This window comes from Pipistrellus kuhlii, unplaced genomic scaffold (genome assembly GCF_014108245.1).
Source record: "Pipistrellus kuhlii isolate mPipKuh1 unplaced genomic scaffold, mPipKuh1.p scaffold_m20_p_8, whole genome shotgun sequence".
NCBI lineage: Eukaryota > Metazoa > Chordata > Mammalia > Chiroptera > Vespertilionidae > Pipistrellus > Pipistrellus kuhlii.
This window is the reverse complement of record NW_023425584.1, coordinates 34,091,901-34,110,761: the sequence shown is the minus strand read 5'-3', so window position 1 is coordinate 34,110,761 and position 18,861 is coordinate 34,091,901. Positions and strand designations below refer to the sequence as shown.

The 18,861-nt window shown below is 49.5% G+C and overlaps 2 protein-coding genes across 2 annotated transcripts; both read left to right on the top strand.

Annotated features, from left to right (window-relative positions):
• Nucleotides 1-888: 888 nt before the first annotated feature.
• On the top strand, nt 889-15,507 carry F12 (coagulation factor XII). Its single transcript, XM_045576539.1, has 14 exons — nt 889-1,009; nt 1,364-1,421; nt 11,393-11,492; nt 11,641-11,711; nt 11,929-12,039; nt 12,175-12,306; nt 12,468-12,572; nt 12,863-13,028; nt 13,129-13,303; nt 13,543-13,781; nt 13,973-14,109; nt 14,214-14,363; nt 14,927-15,075; nt 15,206-15,507. The coding sequence occupies exons 1-14, from the start codon at nt 953-955 to the stop codon at nt 15,371-15,373; spliced, it is 1,818 nt and encodes a 605-aa protein (XP_045432495.1). The 5' UTR covers nt 889-952; the 3' UTR covers nt 15,374-15,507.
• A 1,064-nt stretch (nt 15,508-16,571) lies between these two features.
• PFN3 (profilin 3) lies at nt 16,572-17,433 on the top strand. Its single transcript, XM_036423279.2, has one exon. It carries the CDS (start codon nt 16,972-16,974, stop codon nt 17,383-17,385), a length of 414 nt encoding a protein of 137 aa, XP_036279172.1. The 5' UTR covers nt 16,572-16,971; the 3' UTR covers nt 17,386-17,433.
• The last annotated feature ends 1,428 nt before the right edge of the window (nt 17,434-18,861 follow it).

Sequence of the window (18,861 nt, the reverse complement as noted above, 5' to 3'; positions counted from 1 at the left end):
TTCAACTGCTGGCTTGGGAAGTGGAGAGGGCCGTATGGTCAGAATTTCAGGCAGCTTCTAGGAGCGAAGGGTGGGCCCTGACTTACAGCCTGCAAAGAAACAGTGACCTCAGTCTGACAAATGCAAGGAACTGGATTCTGCCAGCAATCTGAATAGCTTGGAAGTGGGTTTTCCCCCAGAGCTTCCAGAGAACTCAGCCTTGGTCTCACTTTTGTGAGATCCTGAGCAGAAAAACTAGTTGCATAGTGCTGGACTTTCAACCTACGAATTTGTGAACAAATAAATGGATATTGGTTTTGTGTGTGTGTGTGTGTGTGTGTGTGTGTGTGTTTAAAGAGACTTCTTTTTTAAAAAAATATATTTTATTGATTTTTTGCAGAGAGGAAGAGAGAGGGACAGAGAGTCAGAAACATCGATGAGAGAGAAACATTGATCAGCTGCCTTCTGCACACACCACACTGGGGATGTGCCTGCAACCAAGGTACGGCATGCCCTTGACCGGAATTGAACCTGGGGCCCTTCAATCTGGAGGCCGACGCTCTATTTACTGAGCCAAACCAGTTTCGGCTAAATGGATATTGTTTTAAGTTGTGAAGTTTATGGTTCCATTTCGGCAGCAATAGAAAAGGAACACACTCCCCAATGGACTGTACAATCTCTATAGAAGGGAGCTTGTCTTGGGTCTCCTTAACCTTTTCATCCCCAGAACACAAGTCTCTCTTCCTGCTTCCAGTCCCACCATCTGGGAAAGAGAGAAGGAAACAAGGTCTTCATAGTTCTACCCCCAACCCCCCCACCCCTGCCAGCTCCCTGCCTTTGGCTTTGCACAAACAGCCTGTGCCCCACCAGGCAGCTCAATGAATCTCCACTTCCCAGGCCTCAGAGACCTTTGGCCAACTCTATTGATCTGGACTCCTGCCTGCGTAGGCGGGTGGACCAGCGGACAGAAGCCATGAGGGCTCTGCTGCTCCTGGGGTCCCTGTTGGTGAGCCTGGAATCAGCACTTTTGGTGAGGGCTGTGGGAACCAGGAGGATTGTGCTGGGGTGGCCCTGGAGGTCCCTGTCACAAGCTTGGCCTCTGCTTGTGACCTCTTGGTCCAGGTGGCCGAAGGCCTGTGTGGAAAGGTGAGGTCAGCCCAGAAGGCCCAGGAGGAGGAGAGAGACACCAAGCCTGTGGATACGAGGACATGACCTGTGTTTCTGGAGGAGGTGGTCCTTGAGGAGGGAGGGGGAGAAGGGGTCTGGGTCTCGTGAGGAAAGCTCTGTTCCTCTGGGCTGGAGAAGAAGCTGGGGACTAGCATGGGATCAGGGGCAGGCTGTGACTTTCTGGGCAAATTCCCTGTCCTCTTCTCTCCTCCTGTAGATTCCACCTTGGAAAGGCCGCAATGTGTCTGAGCCCAGAGCAGATGAACACACAGTGGGTAAGTAGCCTGGACCTGCCTCCTAAGAGACCCTTGGGTGGGAAGGAGTGTGATTGGGTCTGTCTCAGGCCCTGGGAACCAGGGGCAGAACCCTGGGCACAACTGTTACTCTTGTTCCCAGAGTCACCGGGCTGGCATTCAGGCCGGAGTGCCTGCTGTGTGCCAAGTCTATGCTGACGGGCACTGAGGGCCCAGAATGCTAGTAGCTGTATGCTCCTTGTGTGCAGGGGGTTTCTGAGTGCCCAGGCCAGCACCTGCCAGTTTCTGTTTCCTCATGCTCCCCCATTCTTGTCCTTTCCTCAACACATCTCCCAGGCATCAGCCATGCCCCCAGAGGCCATGATAGGCGAGGAGGGTTCAAAAGCAGGCATCTGGAGCCCAAATGCCTCTGAGCAAGTGACTCCAAACTTCAGTTTCCCCATCTGTAAAACCAGGCTGGTTATACTAAACACCTTAGGGTTCTTGGGGGAGGAGAAATGAGTCATAAATTCATGTTAAAATACTCAGATTACTGTCAGGTGCATGGTCAGAGCTTAAAATATATTAGCTTTTCTAATTAAGCTCTCTTTTAGGTGGGGATGTCTGCCATCTCCCCGCTCCTCAAACCCAACCAGAGTTCCCCATCGCCCCCATTCTTCCAGGCTATAAATATTCACCTGGAGTTGTGAACGGATGGCCCCTGCCCTGGTGAGCCTGGCCTGTGGGGTCAAGCCTAGCACCCTAGCATGGCACTGAGGACTAGCACATACAACCCTGTCTGCCTCAGCCTCCTTTCCTCACCCCTCCACAGCCATCTGAACTGCTCTCCACCCTCTTGCCTAGTCCAACTAGGTGATCTGCCCTTGCCTCATCACCTACTTAGGATGCTCTTCTCTGTTCATCCATTGGCCTCTTAAAAGTCCATCTCAGACCCTTCTCTCTTCTTTTACTGTCCTGTCGCAGGTTTGGTTTTCAGCAAGTGCCACTGTGCCTTTAACAGCTAATGCTTATTGAGCAGGTATTATATGCCAGACTGCGCTAAGTGTTTTAAAGGCACTATCTCATTTAAACTTCACAGTGTTCCCCTAAAATAGATACAGTCAATTCTTGCTTTGTTTTGTTAGTCACCGTGAACACTGAATACACAAATACCAAACCATTGGTCCTAGAGGAAATATAGGGTTGGGTTCCTGTGTGCCTCAAGTCATAAAGTTTTCATCAACTGTCAATATACAACCTTGTTTTATGTGGGATTATGTTTAAAAACACCGGCTTAATATGTATTGTTGATTCATTAACATTGAACTCCCCGCCAATGGCACTAACTCATGCCTGGATGAAACTTATTAAGATCCATGCATTCTCTGTGAGGCCCAGAACAGCCCACTTGCACGCTGGAACACAGCACTTCAGCCTGTGGGAGCCATGCTCACCAACAAAAGCACAAAATGTGAAACATGTAGCACTAAATCAACTGTGAAAAGGACACTTGCTTACAACAGGAGAGTTGAAGCAAGAAGCTGTGTCACACCTGGTTTGACCTCAGGTGGGAATGTGCACTTCTGGATTCCAATAATTCAAATTTTCACCATCTGTGCATGTCTATGAATGACTGTGAAAGCCCCTTGAGAACTGATTTGAGGTTTACAAATAAATTTTAGCAAGAAGGCAGATTTGCAAGCACAGAATCTGTGAATGATAAGGCTTGGCTATACTATTTTTTAAAAAGTGTAATAGCAATATTTTTAAAATATATTTTATTGATTTTTTACAGAGAGGAAGGGAGAGAGACAGAGAGCCAGAAACGTCGATGAGAGAGAAACATCCACCAGCTGCCTCCTGCACTCCCCCTACCGGGGATGTGCCACAACCAATGTACATGCCCCTGACCAGAATCAAACCTGGGACCTTTCAGTCTGCAGACCGATGCTCTACCACTGAGCCAAACCAGCTTCGGCAATAATAGCAATATTTTTTTATTGTCAAAACTTCAGAAAGTACAAAAATACAAAAGAAGAAAAATGTCTGTCATTAGTCACAAGCTACAAAAACCACTCTTGCAAATTTTGAGAATGTCCTTCTAGATTTCTTTTACGCATAAATGTATTTGTACAAAAATAAAATCAGATCATGAGAGGAAAATAGGATCGTGTCAGAGGCCTGAATATCCACAGCCGCAGCGACCACCAAGCATCTGTGACCCCCAGAACACGGATCCCAGGCAGTGCGAACACCTGGCTGCACTGGAGTGCCCCACTGCTCGGCGAAAAGGTCAGATTTTGCAGGGAGAGGGTGGAGAGTGCTTGCTGCGAAGACAGAAAGCCTGCGCGCTCGGAAGCTGGAGGACAAGGGTGGTGATTACAAGTAGAAGCCCCAGCTGTTGGGCGGTTATCACCCGTGAAAGTGGACGGGGCTCCTAACAGGGGAGATATCTAAAGAGCAACACATTTGGATCTGCCTCGGAGGGATATCGGAGAGTTGGATATCGGAGAGTTGAGGGAGATTGCAGTTGCTCGGACTTGCCCCCTCCCCCCCCTCCGTAGTTCCTGCTTCAGAGAGGACGAAAGAAAAAGAAAAAAAAAGCTGGAGAGGCTCTAGTCTGGGAAGTCAACCTAGAAACACTGCCCCCAGAGGCTAATCCACAAAGTGACTCTAGTGTAATAAAAACAAAGCAAAACCTGCCTACAAATCAGGACTGGATCATAACAATAGAGGAAGCGAATGACCTTCATTACTGCAAATTTTATTTAAATTTTTGAAAAAAATTTTTTAAATTTTTAAATTTTTGTTTTTTATTTTTGTTTTCATTATTTGCAACGTTTACTAAGAAACTATTTTTTCTTTTTCCTCACTTGATTTTATCTTTATAATTATTACATTGTATAATATATGTAATCAACATTATTACTACTACTAATTTACCTTTTTCATCTTATTTTCTTTTGTTTATTTTTATTATTTTTATTTCATTTGATTATATATATATATATATATATTATTTTTTTTTTTTAATTTCAGGATTACTGTTCTACAGTCTTTTTCTATCTTTTCTTCTCCAACGCTTTATTCTATCTCAACCCTACCTTTATGCCTTCACCCTCTTTCCGATCTTTTCCTTTGGTACCCCCGTTTATCTTAACCCTTTCCTGCTCTAGATTTTCCCCATTCCTTCTGTCTACCCCCTCCTAAAATTTCACCCTACTTGTATATATCTAATTTCCAACTACCTGCTCCAAACCCATTCACACCTCCCTCGCAGTTGTCCTAAAAACAAAACAAAACAAAACAAAACAAAAACCAGTCTTTCTCTCTAACTCTTTGAAGTTGTATGTTGAATATTAACTATACTGAAGTTGTATGCCTTTTGTTATAAGATTGATTTGCCTATGCTTTTTGTTTGATTGTATGTCTTTGTTATTCTGGGTTCTAGTCAACACAACCACCCTTATTGGTGGTTATTAATATCGCAAACACATTTCTATTCAGTGCCTTGTGTGTTGTACCTGGTTGTGTTGTATTTTGTGCCTTTAAATCAAAGCAGGAGAGAGAGAACTACACAACCAGACATCCTAGATCATGGGGAGACCAAAAAACACCCCGCATATGAAAGAAAAGCAGGCTTCACCAGAAAAGGAAGTAAACGAGATAGAGGCAAGCAACCTACCTGAGCAAGAATTCAGAGTAATGATCATAAGATGGCTAAAAAGAATGGAAGACAAATTTGACAATATGAGTAAGAACCAAGAGGAAATGAAGAAAAACCAAGAAGAAATGAAAAATGACATTGCTACTGTAAAGAACTCAATAGAAAGCATCAAGAGTAGATTAGAAGAAGCAGAGGACCGCATCAGCGAGCTAGAAGACAAGATGGAAAAAAATACCCAATTAGAACAAGTTCTGGAAAAAAAAAATTAAAAAACAGGAGGAAAGTCTAAGGAAACTTTGGGACAATACAAAACAAAACAATATTAGAATAATAGGGGTTCCAGAAGGAAAGGGAATTGAGGAAGACATGGAAAACATATTTCAAGAAATAATGACAGAAAACTTTCCGGAGATAGAGAAGAAAAAACCCACACAAATCCAAGATGCTCGCAGAGTCCCAAGCAAAATGAACCCCAGAAAACCAACCCATAGGCACATTATAATTAAGCTGGTAAACACCAACGACAAAAAAAGAATTTTAAAAGCAGCCAGAGAGAGACAGAAAGTTACATATAAAGGAACCCCCATCAGACTAGCAACTGATTTCTCCACAGAAACTTATCAGGCCAGAAGGGAATGGGATGAAATATACAAAGTCATGCAAAGGAAGGGTCTGAATCCAAGAATACTATACCCAGCAAGGCTATCAATCAAAAGTGAAGGTGAAATCAAGAGCTTCACAGACAAAAACAGACTAAGGGAATTTATCTCCACCAAACCAGCAATGCAAGAAATGCTAAAGGGTCTACTGTAAAATTAAAGAAATAGAAAGCAAAGAAGGAACACAGGGGTATAGAATAAAAAGGGCATCAAATAAGTATCCATCAATAATAACTTTAAATGTAAATGGACTAAATGCTCCAATCAAAAGACATAGGGTGTCGGATTGGATAAGAAAACAAGACCCATATATCTGTTGTCTACAAGAAACCCACCTCAGAAAAAAAGATGCACACAGACTGAGGGTGAAGGGATGGAAAAAGGTTTTCCAGGAGAATGGAAATGAAAAGAAAGCTGGGGTAGCAATACTTATATCTGACAAATTAGATTTCAGAGTGAAGGACATAACAAGAGATAATGAAGGCCACTACATAATACTAAAGGGAGCAATCCAACAAGAAGAAATAACCCTGGTAAATATATATGCACCCAACATGGGAGCACCCCAATATATAAAAAAACTGCTGGAGGACATTAAGGGAGAGATTAATAGCAATACAATTATAGTAGGAGATTTTAATACCCCACTATCACCCTTTGACAAATCATCTAAACAAAAAATCAGCAAAGAAATATCAATCCTAAATGACTCGCTAGACCAGATGGAATTAATCAACATCTTCAGAACATTCCACCCCAAAGCCACAGAATATACATTCTTCTCAAGTGCACATGGGACATTCTCAAAGATAGACCACATTTTGGGACATAGGCAAAGTCTCTTCAAATTCAAGAAGATAGAAATCATATCAAGCATCTTCTCAGATCATAGTGGCATAAAACTGGAAATTAACTACAATGAAAAAAATCCAAAGAAACCAAACACATGGAGACTAAACAGCATGCTATTAAACAAGGACTGGGTTATCAAAGAAATCAAGGAAGAAATTAAAAACATCCTGGAAACAAATGACAATGAAAACACAACTATCCAAAATCTATGGGACACAGCAAAAGCAGTTTTGAGAGGGAAGTTCATATCCCTACAAGCCTATTGCAAAAATCTAGAAAAAATGGTAACAAATGATCTAACTCTACAACTCAAAGAGTTAAAAATAAAAAGAGCAACAAGAAAAGCCCAGTGTAAGCAGAAGGAAGGAAATAATAAAAATCAGAGCACAGATAAACGACATAGAGACCAAAGAAACAATACATAAGATCAACAAAACCAAGAGCTGGTTCTTTGAAAGGATAAACAAGATAGATGGACCTCTAGCCAGGATAACCAAGAAACAAAGAGAGAGGACCCAAATAAACAAAATCAGAAATGAAAGAGGTGAAATAACAACAGATCCCGCTGAAATACAAAGGATTGTTACAAAATACTACGAACAACTCTATTCCAACAAACAGAACAACCTGGAGGAAAAGGACATATTCCTAGAAAAATACAAACTTCCAAAACTCAATCAGGAAGAATCTAAAAATCTCAATAGAGCAGTGACTTGGGAAGAAATTGAAACAGTCATCAAAAAGCTTCCAGCAAACAAAAGCCCAGGGCCAGATGGCTTCACAGGAGAGTTTTACCAAACACTCAAGGAAGAACTAAAACCTATCCTCCTCAGACTATTCCAAAAAATTCAAGAGGAAGGAACACTTCCAAACTCCTTCTATGAAGCCAGCATCACTCTAATACCAAAACCTGATAAAGACAACTCAATGAAAGAGAATTACAGGCCAATATCCCTCATGAACATAGATGCCAAAATCCTCAACAAAATTCTAGCAAATCGGCTCCAGCAGAGCATCACAAAGATCATACACCATGACCAAGTAGGATTTATTCCAGGAATGCAAGGTTGGTACAATATCCGCAAATCAATAAATGTGATACATCACATAAACAAATTGAAAGATAAAAATCATATAGTCATATCAATTGATGCAGAAAAAGCATTTGATAAAATCCAACACCCTTTCCTGATAAAAACTCTCAACAAGGTGGGAGTACAAGGATCATACCTCAACATAATAAAAGCTATATATGATAAACCCACAGCCAACATCATACTCAATGGGCAAAAACTAAAACCATTCCCTCTAAGAACAGGAACAAGACAGGGATGCCCACTATCGCCACTCCTCTTTGACATAGTACTACAATAAACAGATGGAAGAACATACCATGTTCATGGATTGGTAGAATCAACATCATCAAAATGTCCATACTTCCTAAAGCAATCTATAGGTTTAATGCACTCCCTATTAAAATACCAACAGCTTATTTCACTGACCTAGAAAGAACTCTCCAAAAGTTCATTTGGAACAATAAAAGACCCCAAATAGCCACAGCAATCCTAAGAAAGAAGAGTAAAGTAGGAGGGATCTCAATACCAGACTTCAAACTGTATTACAAAGCCACTGTTCTCAAAACAGCCTGGTACTGGCACAAAAACAGACATATAGATCAATGGAATCGAATCGAGAACCCAGATATCAATCCAAATCTCTATGCTCAATTAATATTTGACAAAGGAGGCATGAATATACAATGGAATCAAGACAGTCTCTTCAATAAATGGTGTTGGGAAAATTGGTCAGATACATGCAAAAGAATGAAACTAGATCACCAACTTACACCATGCACAAAAATAAACTCAAAATGGATACAGGACTTAAACATCAGAAGGGAAACCATAAAAATACTAGAAGCATCCACAGGCAACAAAATCTCAGACGTATGCCAAAAGAACTTCTTCACTGATACTGCCCCTAGGGCAATGGAAGCTAAAGAGAAAATAAACAAATGGGACTACATCAAAATAAAAAGCTTTTTTACAGCAAAAGAAACCATCAACAAAACAACAAGAAAACCCACTGTGTGGGAGAACATATTTGCAAATGTTACCACTGATAAAGGTTTAATCTCCAACATCTACAAACAGCTTATACAACTAAATAAAAGGAAGATGAATGATCCAATTAAAAAATGGGCAATGGATCTAAATAGAATATTTTCAAAAGAAGACAGAAGGAAAGCCAAAAGGCACATGAAAACATGCTCAAGGTCACTAATTATCCGAGAGATGCAAATCAAAACAACAATGCGGTACCATCTCACACCTGTCAGAATGGCCAACATCAACAAATCAACAAACGACAAGTGTTGGCGAGGTTGTGGAGAAAAAGGAACCCTCATGCACTGCTGATGGGAATGCAGACTGGTGCAACCACTGTGGAGAACAGTGTGGAGTTTCCTCAAAAAACTGAAAATGGAACTCCCATTTGACCCACTAATCCCACTCCTAGGAATATATCCCAAGAAACTAAAAACACCAATCAGAAAGGATATATGCACCCCTATGTTCATAGCAGCACAATCTACAATAGCTAGAATCTGGAAACAGCCTAGGTGCCCGTCAGCAGATGATTGGATCCAAAAACTATGGTACATCTACACAATGGAATACTATGCGGCCATAAAAAAGAAGGAATTCTCATCATTTGCAGCAACCTGGATAGAACTAGAGAACATTATGCTGAGTGAAATAAGCCAGTCAATAAAAGAGAAATACCACATGGCCTCACTCATTTATGGACATTAAAAAACATTATAAACTGACAAACCAAAAGATAGATATAAAGACGGTAAAGCAACAAGCAGACTGTAAAATTACACCGGGGAGAGTAGGGAGATCTGGGGGAGATAAGAGATCAACCGAAGGACTTGTATACATGCATATAAGTACAACTAATGGACACAAAACTCTGGGGAGGGAGGGTATGTGGGGGGGGGCAATGTTAAAATATGTACACAGATAATAATTTAATAAATAAAAAAAAATTTTTTTTAAAGAAACAAAAATAAAATCATACCAAACATGCTGTTTATAAGTTGGTATTCTTCATGTAAATATGAATACCCTCCCAGATGGAGTGGCTCAGTTGGATGAGTGTCATCCATGCACTAAAAAGTTGCCCTTTTGATTCCTGGACAGGGCACATACCTGGGTTGCAGGTTTAATCCCCAGTTGGGAAACATGGAAAGCAACTGATTGATGTTTCTCACATGTTTCTCTCTCTCTCTTCCCTCTCTCTAAGCATGTTTACAAATTTATTTGTAAACCCCAAATCAGTTCTCGAATAAGGATTTAAAAATATAATAAAAGTGCCTGACCAGTATGGCTCAGTGGTTGAGCATTGACCTATAAACCAGGAGGTCATGGTTCAATTCTCAGTCAGGCATTTGCCCAGGGTTGTGGGCTCAATCCCTAGTGGAGGGCATGACAATCAATGATTCTCTCTCTTCATTGATGTATAAATCTCTCCCTTTCCCTTCCTCTCTGAAATCAATAAAGATATATTAAAAAATAATAAAAATAAGTAAACAAATTATGAACACCTTTCTGTACTAATATATCTACATCATCATTTACATTTTTTATTGTTGTAAAATACACATAACATAAAATTTTCTGTCTTAACCCTTTTTAAGGGTATAATTCAGTGGTATTAAGTGAATTCATATTGTGCAACCATCATCACCACCTGTCTCCAGAACTCTTCATTTTGCAAAACTAAAACGCTTTGACTGTACCATTATATTTTTAAAATATATTTTATTGATTTTTCACAGAGAGGAGGAGAGAGGGATAGAGAGTTAGAAACATCAATGAGAGAGAATCATCAATCAGCTGCCTCTTGCACACCCCCTACTGGGGATGTGCCTGCAACCAAGGTACATGCCCTTGACCGGAATCGAACCCGGGACCTTTCAGTCTGCAGGCTTACGCTCTATCCACTGAGCTAAACCGGTTTCGGCTGACTGTACCATTGTTATTGCTGTCTTACAAATGAGGAAACTGAGGTTCAGCGTGGTCAAGTGACTTCAACATTCAACAAGCATTGATAAAGCACTTCCTTTGTAGCAAGCACTCTTCTAGAGTGTGTGTGTGTGTGTGTGTGTGTGTGTGTGTGTGTGTGTATGGGGGCAGCTGCAGACTTGCACAAGGTCATACACCTAGTAGGTCCTGGAGTCTGAGACCAATCCAACTATCTAACTCTTGGACCCAACTTCTTCTTCTTCTTTTTAAAATTTCTTTATTGATTATGGTATCACATAATTGTCCTCATTCCCCCATCCCCATCCCAAACCCCTCCCCACGTATACTCTAACCCCTGTTGTCCATGACCTCATATAGTTAGGCTTATATGCATGTGGACCCAACTTCTTAAGCAGGATGTTTGAAGGCACAGTGACTTAAAAAAAATAAGTAAATAAAATAAAATAAAATAAAATAAAATAAAATAAAATAAAATAAAATAAGATTTCAGAGAGAGGAAGGGAGAGGGGGAGAGAGATAGAAACATCAATAATGAGAGAGAATCATTGGTTGGCTGCCTCCTGCAGGGCCTCCGCTGGGGACTGAGCCTGTAATCCGGGCATGTGCCCTGACAGGAATCTAACCGTGACCTCCCAGTGCCTGAGTCTATGCTCAGCTGAGCCACACTGAGGGCCAGGCAGCACAGTGATCTTTTAGAGGGGCTGTTCTTTCCACCTAGACCCTGAGCGCGGTGCCTGGGAGACTGGCCCAGGGAATGCGTTAGAGAATGTGTTCTCTCTGCAGTTTTCACCGTCACTGGGGAGCCCTGCTACTTCCCTTTCCAGTACCAACGGCAGCTGTATCACAAGTGCACCCGCAGGGGCCGACTTGGCTTCCGGCCCTGGTAAGATGACCCAGAGGGGTTGGGGCAGGGGCCTGGGGAGATGGACTCTGCCCTGCTTCTACCCAAGGAACCCTGCTTGGAGAGGGGCTGTGACCGGGAGGGTGGGCCAGCCCTTGGGCAGAGCAGGGAGCCTTGTCTCTTTCTCCAGGTGTGCTACCACCCCCAACTTTGACCAGGACAAACGATGGGCATACTGCCTGGAGCCCCAGAAAGTACAAGGTGCCACACACAGCCTCTGGGGTGGCCCCAGGCCCTCTTCTGGCCCTCGTTACTTTTCCGAGTCTCATCAGACCCGACACACCTGGGATTCTGGGCCCTCCCTCCAGAGGGAGAAGTTCTGGGAGGGGGTAGCCCCATTTTGCATGGGGATAAACAAAGCCCAAAAGACTATGTCTGACTGAGGTTCCTGCTTCCTCCCACTGTGCCCATCTCTCAGACCACTGCAGCACACACAACCCCTGCCAGCAGGGCGGCACCTGTATGAACATGCCAGGTGGGCCCCGCTGCATCTGTCCAGAACACTTCACCGGGAAGCACTGCCAGAGAGGTAAGGAGATGCTGGGGCGGGGGTGGGCAGGGGCTGGGGAACAGGAGCAGCCCCTGCCTGAAGAGGTCCCAGGACCCTCAGAGACCTGGCATGGTCCCAGCCTGTCCGGAGACCAGCACCCCACTTTGTCCCCAGAGAAGTGCTTCGAGCCCCAGCTTCTCCGGTTCTTCCATGAGAATGAAATATGGCATAGGCTTGAGCCAGCAGGTGTGGTCAAGTGCCAGTGCCAAGGTCCCCAAGCCCATTGCAAGCCACTGGCCAGCCAGGGTGAGTGAATGGTGGGGAACCAGTCCGGGAGGAGAGCCCAAGGTCAAAGGTCGGGAGAAGGGAGGAGAAGCTGGCGAGGGTCAGGTGGTGTGCCTCTGGGAGGGGAGAGCTCTCGGTGGGGTCTTTGGGCCCAGAGGGGGCTCAGAGCCTCCTTCTCTCAGTCTGCCGCAGCAACCCATGCCTCCACGGGGGCCGCTGCCTCGAGGCGGAGGGACATCGTCTGTGCAGTTGTCCCGAGGGCTACGCAGGACGGTTCTGCGACGTGGGTGAGTCTGGTCTGGCTGGAGGCAGAAGGTCTGGCTGGAGGCAGAAGGCCTGCCTCCACATGGGGAGGGCTCATGGAGAGGGAGAAGAGAGAGGGGGAGGGGGAGAGACTCAGACCGAGACAGAGACGAGAGGGGGGACGGGGAGGGGAGAGGAGGGTGAGCTGCGGCTAGCACCCAAAGACAGCTGAGGGTAGGGGAGATGAGGGAAGGGGAGGGGAGAACGGGACAGGGCAGGGCAGGGCAGGGGGACCACAATAGCCCTGGCTACAGGGAGCCTCCTCTCTCCCCAGACAAAGAGTCCAACTGCTACGAGGGCCATGGGTTCAGCTACCGAGGCGCTGCTGGGACCACGGTCTCGGGCGCGCCGTGTCAGCCGTGGTCGGCGGAGACCACCTATCAGAACCTGACTGCAGAGCAAGCACTGAAGTGGGGCCTGGGCCACCATGCCTTCTGCCGGTGCGCCCAGCGGGCAGGGCAGGGCAGGGCGTCCCCCTCCTTTCCAGGGCCCTTTGGGGCTCCCCAACTCCAAAAGGCCCTCCCTCTCCTGTGGTTACAGGAACCCAGACAACGACACCCACCCGTGGTGTTACGTGTGGAGCGACAACCGGCTGAGCTGGGAATACTGCGACCTGCCACGGTGCCCAGCAGCGCCCCAGACCCAGCCTCCCCCGCAGGCACCCCTTGGGCGCCAGGAGCCCCCCTTACCCTCCCTTTCAGTACAGGAGCCTCAGGCCACGACCCAGACCTCGCTTCTACCAAAGATCCCGGATATTTGGAACGGAGAGGGCATAAAGTAGGTGCGGGTGGCAGGCGCGCGGCCAGGGCCTGGCACTGCGCACAGCTCTGACCACTCGTGGCTTTCCCTGTCCCCAGAATGGACTCCGCCCCAGGCCCTGGCTTGATGCCGGAGCGGCGGCACCCGGTCTTGCAGTTTGACGCGATGCGGGAGGAGCACCCCAGGGTCTTCGAGATGCCGGAGCTGCCTCCCTTGATCCAGAGCTCCGGCTGGACGCAGGAGGAGCAGATCCCCGTCTGCGGACAGCGGCTCCGGAAACGGCTGTCCTCCCACAAACGCGTCGTCGGGGGACTCGTGGCGCTGCCCGGCGCGCACCCCTACATCGCCGCGCTGTACTGGGGCCAGAGCTTCTGCGCCGGCAGCCTCATCGCCCCCTGCTGGGTGCTGACCGCGGCTCACTGCCTGCAGAACCGGCCAGTACCGCCCGCCGCCCGGCGCAGGCTCAGGCCGCGCGACACCCCAACCCATGCCCTCACCCGCCCTTCCCCCTCCAACGCTCCCCAGGAGGAAGCTGAAACCCAGGCAGGGGCTCCGGAGCAGGGGGCTCCTCCTGGCCGCCCACGGCCGGCGCTGAACGAGCCTCCTCTTCCCGCCCCGCCCGCAGGCCGGCGCCCGAGGAGCTGACGGTGGTTCTGGGCCAGGAACGCCACAACCACAGCTGCGCGCGGTGCCAGACCCTGGCCGTGCGCGCCTACCACCTGCACGAGGCCTTCTCCCCCGTCACCTACCAGCACGACCTGGGTGCGCGGGGGCGCCCCCCGGGATGGGGGAGGGGGGGTAGGGGGGCTCGGAGGCCGGCGCACGGGCCTCACGCTCCCCCCACCCCCTCTCCCTCCCCGGGTCAGCGCTGCTGCACCTGCAGGAGCGCGAGGACGGCAGCTGCGCGCACCCGTCGCCCACGGTGGGGCCCGTCTGCCTGCCGAGCAGCGCCGCTCGCCCCACGGAGCCCGAGGCCGCGCCCTGCGAGGTAGCCGGCTGGGGCCACCAATTCGAGGGTAGGTAGACCCGCTGGGGGCGGGAGGGAGACCTCTGGCGCCGGGTGGGCAAGGAAAGCCCGCCGCTTTGGTATCCATCCCCAGGGACAGGAGGCACGGCCTGCCGGGCTGTGAGGACGCGCAGGGCCCTTGTCTCTGCAGCCACCGCTCCCAGGGCCTGGGGTTCACTGTTGTCTCTCCGCCCCCCCCCCCAAACCCCTGAGGAGTACAAGGAGAATCACACTTCCTCTTGGTGCCCACTGGACACTGGGCTGCCATGCTAAGTAGGTCACCGGCCCTGCGCTCGAACGAACAGGGTGGGGAGTTGAGGTTCTGAGATGCTGTCCGGGAAGAGGAAGTCCTGCTCCGCCCCGCCCCGCCCGTGCACATCCCGTTCACATCCCGCTCCTCCCGGGCCCGCTTCTTGGTCTATGGATGTGCTGCCAGCGGCTGCCTCCCTCCCGGGCTCGTAGCAGGGGAGGCGGGTGACCAGCGGATCTGGGAAAGCCTGGTGCGGCCAGGCCCACCGTCCAGGCGGGGCGCCGGGTTGGGAGCGGCGGGATGGACACGCTCTTCGCCCCCAGGGGCGGAGGAGTACGCCAGCTTTCTGCAGGAGGCGCAGGTGCCGCTGATCCCGCACGAGCGCTGCTCCGCCCGGGAGATGCACGGCGCCGCCTTCCTCCCCGGCATGCTCTGCGCGGGCTTCGCCGAGGGTGGCACAGACGCGTGCCAGGTGAGCCTCGGGGCCTGCTTCGCGCCCAACCCCGCCCGTCAAGTGCAGACCCCAGGCCCAGGACGTCCTGCCCCGCCCCGTCAAGTGCAGAGCCCAGGCCCAGGGCGCCGAGCTGTGTGTCTCCACCCAGGGTGACTCCGGGGGCCCGCTGGTGTGTGAGGATGAAGACCAAGAGCGTCAGCTCACCCTGCGAGGCGTGGTCAGCTGGGGCTCGGGCTGTGGCGACCGTAACAAGCCGGGCGTGTACACTGATGTGGCCAGCTACCTGGAGTGGATCCAGGAGCGCATGGCTTCCTGACCGTCCGGAACGCCTCCTTTCCTCGGTCGTTCTGGGATGGGAAGATGGCTGGACCCGATCCTGGACCACAGGATGTGTGCCAGCGCCGTCAGTCCGGCTCCAGGCACTGTCTAAACACTCAATAAAGCGCTTTTGGAAATGCTCCAGAGGCACAGCTCTTCGCGTTCCTGCCGGGAAATGCCGGGGCGCAGCTTCTCCACGGCCCCTAGAGAACAGGACATATTGGGATCTTAGGCAAGATTTAGATTCTTGTCCAGCTGACTCTTGCTGAGCCCTGTGCAGAGTGGCTCCACATATTATTCCTCACATGAGACATTCATATTTTAAATTTCCAGAGTTTTCAACCTCAACTGTATGTCAGAACCTATGACAGAGATCCACCGCAGAGCAATTAGGGATGGGGCACGGGCCAAGTGGTATGTTTTAAAAGCTCTCAGGTGATGACATGTTCAGGCGGGGGTGGGACCGGGGTTAGAAATGCTCAACCTTAAAACGGATGTGGAGCCTTCAGGCTGACCACCAGAGTGGAGTCCCTCACTCCCACCCAACCCTGTTAGGGCCTCAGAATGCTAACCTGGGACCAGCAGCAGCAGTGGTGCCAGGGAATTTGTAGAAATGCACAGTTTCAGGGTACACGCCATACTACTGAAGCAGAAACTCTGAGCTGGGGCCCAGCGGTCTGTATCACAGCTTTCCAGGCGATTCTGGAGCTCCTAACATTAGAGAACCATGTTCTGGGGACCAGGCGGAGAGGCCCCACTGTCCAGATGTGGCAGCTTTTTATTTTAAAAAATATATATATTTTATTTATTTATTTATTTATTTGTTTATTTATTTTACAGAGGAAGGGAGAGGGAGAGAGAGTCTGAAACATTGATGAGAAAGAAACATCAATCAGCTGCCTCCTGCACACCACACCCACACACTCTCTGGGGATGTGCCTCTGACCAGAATCAAACCCTGACCCTTCAGGCTGCCACTCTGTCCACCAAGCCAAACCAGTTAGGGCTGATGTGGCATCTTTAAAAATAAAAAGTTGTTTTGAGTTCAGAGAGGGAGAGAAAGAGAAAGATAGAAACATCAACGATGAGCCAAAACCAGTTTGGGTCATTGGCCTGTGGACTGAAAGGTCCCAGGTTCGATTCCTGTCAAGGGCATGTGCCTTGGTTGCAGGCACATCCCCAGTTGTCCGTACTGGGGATGGAGCCCACAACCCGGGCATGTGCCCTGACCAGGAATCAAACCCTGAACTCCTGGTTCATAGGTCCACGCTGAACCATGAGGCACACCTGCCAGGCGCACCTTTTTGTTTTTAAACCCATGTGCACTGTGCTTGCTGGGCCATCTAAATTGGTTTTCAAGGATTGTTTTGACGCTCATGCAACCTCCTCCTTCAGGCTAAATGTGAACTTCACCAGGTGACAGATACAACCCCGCCCCCATTCTCCAGCGGAAGGTAGCGGGTCAGCGATCCCGCCAGCCTCAGCGTCACAGCCCCGCCCTCACCTCCGTCACAGTGCCCCACGCATTGTAGCCAGAGCAGCCGGCAACCCTCCGCAGTGCAAGGCGAGGGAGGGAGGGACCGACTCTGAGCCGGAATGGGCGAGTGGAAAGCCTACATCAGCGCAGTGCTGCAGGACCAGCGCATCGACGACGTCGCCATCGTGGGCCACTCAGACAATCGCTGTGTTTGGGCCTCCCGGCCCGGGGGCCTGCTGGCAGCCATCTCACCACAGGAGGTGGGTGTGCTCACCGGGCAGGACCGGTGCACCTTCCTGCAGGCCGGCCTGAGCGTGGCGGGCCGCCGCTGCTGCGTCATCCGAGACCACCTGCTGGCGGAGGGCGACGGCGTGCTGGACGCGCGCACCAAGGGGCTGGACGGGCGCGCCGTCTGCGTGGGCTACACGCCGCGCGCGCTGCTCGTGCTCATGGCCCGGCGCGGCGTGCACGGGGGCATCCTCAACAAGAAGGTGCACGAGCTGATCCACTGGCTGCGCATTCAGGGCACCTAGCACAACAGCCAGTTGTCAGCGGAGACAAAATAAACTCAGACCTGGGAATGGCGGACTCGTCCTTGGGTTGCAGGGAGTAGGGATGGGGGTGGGGAGTGGGGAGGAGGGCGGGGGTGGGAGGGGTTGCTGAAGAGGACACCGGTTCCTGGAAGGTCCTCGCAGAAAGGTCACTGGTGGAGTGGGTATTATCACTTCCATTGCGTGCCCTGCAGAGGCTTCTGACCTGACTTCCCAGGCCAGAGTCTGGGGCGTGGGCCTCGGAGACTCCCAGGGTCCTAGGGACACCGAAGCTGAGCAGGAGTCCCAGGCAGTAGCCTTCTCAAACCCTCTAGCTCAGACCTGAGCATCCTTTCCCACAAAACTTTCCCCACAGCCTGCAGCATGAACCCCGAGGGAGTCTCCTCCCACCGCCCCACGCCCCTCCCCAGGCTGGACCTCCTTGTGCTTCTAGCCTCTTCCACTTAGCTAGAGGAAGCACTGGCAGGGGCTGTGAGTAGGTGACAGGGTGTGGCTGGCAGCTTGGGGAGCGTCTCTGGGGCTCCCAGCCTCTTTTTTTTAATTTTTTTAATTTAATATATTTTATTGATTTTTTTACAGAGAGTAAGGGAGAGAAATAGAGAGCTAGAAACGTCGATGAGAGAGAAACATCGACCAGCTGCCTCTTGCACACCCCCTACCAGGGATGTGCCCGCAACCAATGTACATGCCCCTGACCGGAATCGAACCCGGGACCCTTCAGTCCGCAGACTGACGCTCTACCACTGAGCCAAACTGGTTAGGGCTGATGTGGCATCTTTTAAAAAAAAAAGTTTTTATTGATTTCAGAGAGGGAGAGAAAGAGAAAGATAGAAACATCAACGATGAGCCAAAACCATCGGCGGCTCCCAGCCTCTTGCCTCTTCCCCACACACCTCCCAGAGGGTGGGGTGGAGGAATGTGTCCAAGATCACACAGCCACGTCTGAGCCCTGCAGCCTCCAGTCCCCTTGGGGTCCACAGGCTCCACAGATATCCCTGGACTAGAGGGAGGAACGTTGGCGCCTCCCTCCCCTGGACCCTCCCCTGTAGGCCTCAGCTGGGGTGGGGGGAAGGCTACAGAGGAAGAGGAATTGGAAACTTGAGTGGGTTTTGAAAACCTACATGAGATGTGGCTCATTGTCAAAGATGGACAAAGGTAGGAGGAGGGAGGATGGCTGGTTCCTGCCCCCCTGAATCCTGGCTTGTCCTGTGCCTTTCGACCCTCCTGATCCCCTCCCACAGTGGTCCTGATAAGCCCCACATGCCACTTGCTTTGGGGAGAATTGATCTCATGCGGGAGAGAGGGAGGGAGTCAGTGAGGGAGTCGAGTCCAGAGGCCAGGAGAAACCAGAGGTCAGCCTGGTGGGCTGGGGCTGGAGGTAAGAGAGCCCTGCTAACATTGGCCCTGGGGGTGGCCCCTAGACACTGGGGGGCTTTCAGGGAGTCTGAGCTGTGGATT